The sequence below is a fragment of the Notothenia rossii genome (genome assembly GCF_949606895.1).
Source record: "Notothenia rossii genome assembly, chromosome: 10".
In the NCBI taxonomy this organism is placed as follows: domain Eukaryota; kingdom Metazoa; phylum Chordata; class Actinopteri; order Perciformes; family Nototheniidae; genus Notothenia; species Notothenia rossii.
In genome coordinates this window covers 20,061,225-20,067,649 of record NC_136908.1, presented here as the reverse complement: position 1 = coordinate 20,067,649, position 6,425 = coordinate 20,061,225, and the positions used below count along the sequence as shown (strand labels likewise).

The window sequence follows — 6,425 nt, the reverse complement described above, 5'->3', positions numbered from 1 at the left end:
ATCAGGTCTGGCAAGGGTCCGGAAGCGGCGTCGGGGACGGCTTTCAACAGGCTGTCTCCAAGTACAGGCCCAGCGCACTGAAACAGCTGGAAGGGGGCCTGTGCGTCCCCTATGCCTGAGCCGGCGCGGAATACATTCCAACGGCGGATGAACACGTTCCATTCCTCTATTGACACGCCCACATCAACTTTGGGCCGATCGAGTCTCGGGCCGTGAGGGGCTGGGGCCTGGGCTGGCGCGGCCATGACAGGCGCTGCGTGCTGGTGGCTACATCCATGAATCGTCAATATAGCAATGACGAGTGCTTCAGACAAGTCATCGGATTTGAACTCGCAGCCGGGGACAGGGCATCCAACAACGACCATGGTGTCGTCATGAAGAAACACACTCCTCAATGTCAGTTTCGGTGATTTATTGACAAGGATGACGACACCCTAAAACAGAATAATGCAGCAAGATAAGCTGACAAAGTATTACATCCATGCAATTCAATCAACACAAATATATACCACGAAACAGAGTATAGTAGTATAATAGTATAATATATATATAGTATAATATATGGTATAATATAATAGTGGAAACAGTCTTACATGAATGAGTGGACGAACGTCTCAACTCGAGGCGGAGTGCATGAACAATGTTTGAACTAAAATGGCCGCTCGGCACTTCCGGGTCAGAGCACGGCATAACCGGGCAGCGACAGCAGTGACACTGCCCTCTAGTGGCCGGCGATAAACTCTTCAGTTAGGCCTTGTTAGGACTGGCTCACTTTATGCTGCGTTTCCATTACAGTTTAGTAGCTGGGGCAGTAGCTGGGACAGTAACTATAGTAACGCAGGCGGAGCCGTGACGTCATCTTCAATGCGAACAACATCAGCCGTTAGCTGTTAGCACTCAAGCTCACAGCTCCTCATATCTGTTCAGAAACTAGACAAAAGTTAAACAAGTACAAACCACAGACTGTCTGTATCATGGCGAATACAGTCAATGGTTTATTTATGTCTGTAAAAACCGTTGTTGTGAGTGTGGACGGTCGGAGCATATACTGCGTTAGATTAGCCGATTTCCATTTAGAAAACACGCATTTTAAAAGGTTTTTCGCCTGCCGTCTGTCAGCAGACTTGTCAAAGCATTAATTCATGGTTTTTACTAACCAGTATCAGTATTTTGTTACTTTGGCATTATTTTGAAACATGTATTACAATTAAATCACGGTCAAATATGTGCATTTTGTTGTAGTTGTAGCCCCCTTGCCAGCGATTCTCTATCTAGTTTAGCATACTCAGCCCGACTCAGCCTGGTTGTTGGACCCGCTAAGAACCTCGATTTTATGGGGCCAGAAAAACTGTGAAATAGTACCCGCTAGCCGGTACTAAGCCAAGTGGAAACGCAACCAAAAACGGGCCAGGCATGGCACGCTTAAACCGCGCTCCGCGCTGTAATGAACATGCGCAACTGTATAATCACCAAGTCCAATGTTTATCAAAGATGAATAAGCTATAACATAATAGATAGCATTGATTAAATATCAATATAATCTAAAATAATATGCATTATTCTTCAAAAGTTACTGAAAAGTAACAACCCACAAAAATGATAGACCATTGAAGGCTTTACGGTGTGAGGATTGAACTATATTTTATTGTATTTTGACATTTAAAAAAACAACCTGAAATCTACAGCAGCAGTTCTGTCAGGCTTTGTTTACAGTGTAAACATACTAGCAATTACTAATAAGCTCCAAACATCTTATCATCATTAATTGTTAAGGTTTTTAGTTTTAAACCAACATTTTGGATTGATTTAATTTTTGACCGTTAACATCATCTGTGTTTAAGCTATACCTCTGCATGTGTTGGATAAGAAAAGATGAGAATTGGACCCTATTAGATCTGATGTCCTACTAAGTTAACCTAACTAGTGCACCCTCTTAACCCTTGTGCCCTCTTTGAATTGTCATCCTGTCGACACCTTCGTGGCAAAAATGTACACGCCCCAAAAACTATTAAATCATCATACATCAATATTTTTTTCTACTTTCTTTTCATGAATCACTTACACAACTTCTAACTACTCAACACCAAACATCATTTTCTGGATTTTAACCCTTTAAATGCCTGTTTAATTATTTGTAATTTTTTTTACAAAAACATACACAAACTCAATTATTTTCCATGTAATAATTAGTAGCGGGATGGGGCTTTGGTGGTTATTAGAGTCTTGGATGTGTCAAAGATGAACAAAAAAGTTGATTTGACTGCATTATTATTTTACTCAGATACCTCTGGAGACCTTCGTGGCCAAAAATGCCTAATTGACTTCCATTCAAACCACCTTTTTTGATCTCACTACCATTGCAGTATAAAACCATGCATTTTGTAATGTCAGCATTTCCTTTAGAAGAAAAGTAGTGATATTTTATATTTCTACTCTATTCCACCAGATTCAACCATTTTCCCACTGTAGGCCGATGCATGAAATTCTTACATTGTTGCCAGTTATGTTATGGAGCCGTGTGTCTTCCAGGGGGCCACGAGCATAGACGTCGGAACTAGGGGTGCGGGGGGTGCGGTAGCACCCCCTCCCGTCAGCCTCAGGAATCACAGGATTAGCCTACGTTAAAAAAATAAAAATAAAGATTCTGAATTTAAACTCAATTTGTCTGACTTACATGTATTTCTTAATACAGATCTTTTGATGTGATATGCACCCTGCCTGGCTCAATACAGCAGCCTGGCTGGCATGGCATAGCTGTTGCTATGCAGACTGCATCTGACAGCTCACTGTGACGTTGGCCTATGTGTAAAAAAAAAAAAAAAAAAGTAGCGGGAATTTTTTTTATGTTTGCTGTGTTCGCGGCTCTCATTTGTTTTTAGCATATGCATAGGCTACATGATTTGAGTTCAACTACGCCAGCTAGAACTAGCCTATGTCTCAAAAACGAATTTCAGATTTTTTTACAAATCCGCCCGACCCAGCTAAACGTCCGAGAGAGACACCTAGAGGCTGTGTGCCAGCAACCGGACAGCAGCAGCAGGCAGCCGAAGGGCCCGGCGGCCCTCGGCCTCGTCCTCCCTCCCCAGCGCCACCACCAGCACCCGGTGCTAGCCAAGAAGAGGCAATATCATGCAAACCACCACAGGATTACAATTTTCCTGCCAAGAAGTTGGGTGAGAACTTCACTCGTTCCTGCAAGGCCGCCTGGTTCAGAGAGTGGCCGTGGCTGGAATACATCGCGGTCAGTGATGGCATTGTGTGTGGTGTGTGCAGGTCAGCTGTCAAGCGCAAGTTGGTCGGGTCAGAACAAGCTGACAGTCCGTTTTTGAAAGATACGGGCTTTTCAAACTGGAGAAAAGCAAAGGAGAAAATCAGAGACCACGAGAAAACACGCATTCATTTAGATGCGACTCAAAGATTGGCTGCATTGAAAACTACGCCAATTAATGCGCTTTTGTCTGAGGCTGCTGCTAAAGAACAAATAACAGCCCGGAAAATGCTGGAGCTCGTTTTCAGCAGCGTGAGATTCCTGGGGCGCCAGGGACTCCCTCTGAGAGGAGCTGCAAATCGGGATGGGGTGTTGTGGCAGCTAGTGGTCGAGAGGGTACGCGCTGATCCTGACCTGCAAAACTGGATGAAGAGGAGGGACAATTGGATGTCGGGCAGCATCCAGAATGAAGTTCTGGAGCTGTTTGCCCATGACATCCAGAGGAAAATCGGAGCCAAAGCATCCGAAAGTCCTTTTTTCGGCTTAACTGCTGATGGGACCACCGACGTCAGTGGAAAAGAACAGTTCTCATGCAGTATACAATTTGCAGATGACAATCTTGAAGTCCAGAATTTCTTTCTGGGCTTTTACAACGCTCCAGACACAACCGCCGAGATGCTTTTTCTGTGCATTAAAGATGTCCTTGTTCGGCTAAATCTGCCGCTGGAGAAGCTGAAAGGCTACTGTTTTGATGGAGCCAGCAACATGTCAGGGAGGTTCAAGGGAGTGCAGGCAAGATTAAAGGAAACATGTCCTGACTCCTTGTTTGTCCACTGCCCAAACCACTCTCTGGATTTAGTGTTGCAAGAAGTGGCAAAAGAAGTGCGCCTTGTTGCCGATACACTGAACTTTGTTCGGGAAGTCACAGTTGTGATTAATGATTCAGCAAAGAGAACAACGTTATACCAGTCTCTTTTTGGATGTGGAGAAGTGATCAACCTGCTTGCCCTGTGCCCAACTCGGTGGTGCGTCAGAGTTGTGGCACTGTCACGGCTGCTGGCATGCTATGGAGAGATGCTGCAGACATTTAGGACCTTGGAGAGTGACAGGATTGTCAAGGGGGAGACGCGTGCCAAAGTGGCAGGATTGCTCAAAAAGGGCACCACTACGCGCACAGTCTTTGGTTTGTTTGCCTGCGTTACCATGTTTACGCCATGTGAATCCGTGGCTCGGTCACTGCAAGGCACCAAAGTCACAGCCCTTGGATCAATGGAAGCTGCCAAACTTCTTTGCCAGCGACTGAACACACTCAGACAAGATGACACCTTCGCTGACCTTGTGGCCAAGACCAAACAATACACAGAGCGCTACAACTTGAAGCCTCCTCATCCAGTGCGCACCAGCAAGACCCCAGCGCGTTTTCGCCATACAGCGGAGGAGGAGGAACGGGAGTTGGAGAACGAGGGTAAATAAATAGGCCTAAATAAATAAATAAATAATGCCAACAGTATTTTAAAATTAATCATAAAGCTCATCGGTCTGTAATGTTGAAAGAATGCAACAAATACGCACACAGAGCGTGCTCTCCAGCATTTGTGGACAGATTTGATCTATCCATAAAAACGATATCATAGTTCATAATAATGTACTACATCCATGTACGCTTATTTGCGAAATTAGCCTGCAATTAATAATTCATTACAACGGTATCAACTGACTAAATAACGTATAGGCCTACTTTCATAACAAACCATATTCATAATTTGAATTTAAATTGAAAATTTAAGGTTGACCCACCCAGCTTAAATAGGCAGCCCATATGGAAACTATTTGTTGGTTGTTGTTTAACTGTTATATTTAACTATTAAAGAATATCCAAGCCTATGGAAGAGGGAATTGTTTGAGGCCCTGGACTTGGTGCGCACAGAGGTGGAGCGGCGCTTTGACCAGGAAGGACTCCGCGTAGCTCCAGGGCGAGAGCAGGCAGTTCTACAGGCGGCCCAAGGGAAACGAGTGGATGTGGGTTCCCTGGAACTGACTTCCTTTTCAAGAGAGCAGCTAAGCCTTGAGCTGGACATCCTGAGCGACGTGTGTAGGGGGCGAGAAGTGAAAACCATTCAGGATGTATTGGCCATTCTGCACACCTTGCAGCCCCAATCCCGCTCCATGCTGTCGGAAGCGGAGAGGCTCATAAAGCTCTGTCTGGCTCTGCCCATTTCTGTCGCGGCATCCGAGCGCTCGTTCTCGGCGTTGCGCAGGTTGAAAACGTGGCTGCGCAATACTATTAAGCAGGAGAGACTCACTCATTTGGCCATTATGAATGCGCATAGCGACCTTCTCGATGAATGCGATGTCTCGACCCTGCTTAAAGAATTTATCAGCAGAACAACGGAGAGAAGGTCTACTTTTGGAACAGTTTAAAAGCCCTTACGAGCGCAAAGTAAACCGTTATTTTTCTGAATGTTCCATTAGGCCTATGTTCGTAAAGGCTGTATTATTCTGTTGATTTTCTGAATGCTGTAGGCCTATGTTATCGCCTATTAGGCTACAGTATGTTCCTTAATAAAGGCTTGATTAATTCATTAATTCATTTTGTTTCATACATTTTCGTAACAATTAAGATGCTGCGTGTGTTTATGTAGCCTATATCTGTTATGTATAGGCCTAGGCTATTAGGCCTACGTGTCGAGTTCGTTAATCATTGATAGTGTGAGTTTCCCCCCCGACCCTCCCAGCAAAAATCCCGCACCCCCCCCCCAGAAAATAGTTCCGACGTCCCTGGCCACGAGTGTACATTTTTGCCACGAAGGTGTCCAGAGGTAGTATCTGATACTGCGTAAACAATAATAATGCAGTCAAATCAATTTTGTTGATAATCTTTGACATATCCAAGACTCTAATAACCACCAAAGTTCCAACCCCCTACTAATTATTATATTGAAACAATTTCATTTTAAGATAAATGAAAATAATTAAACAGGCATTGAATGGGTTAAAATCCTGAAAATGATTGAATGTTTGGTAGTTTTGAGCACGTTAGAAGTTGTATAAGTGATTCATGAAAAATTATTTAATAGCAGTTTTTTGGGGCGTGTACATTTTTGCCATGAAGGTGTCCAGAGGGTGCAAAATGCTTCACAAGAGTATACACAACATATAAGAGTAAACGACAATGGATTTCAAAAATTTGACTCAAAAGAAGACTTCTTACAAAATT

The 6,425-nt window shown here is 43.9% G+C and overlaps 1 protein-coding gene across 1 annotated transcript; it reads left to right on the top strand.

Annotated features, from left to right (window-relative positions):
* Positions 1 to 3,496: 3,496 nt before the first annotated feature.
* On the top strand, positions 3,497 to 5,629 carry LOC307022088 (zinc finger MYM-type protein 1-like; the record flags this gene model as incomplete). The annotated part of the gene is made up of 2 exons (XM_079654661.1): positions 3,497 to 4,673; positions 5,079 to 5,629. 2 exons carry the CDS (start codon positions 3,497 to 3,499, stop codon positions 5,627 to 5,629), a joined length of 1,728 nt encoding a protein of 575 aa, XP_079510787.1.
* Positions 5,630 to 6,425: the final 796 nt, after the last annotated feature.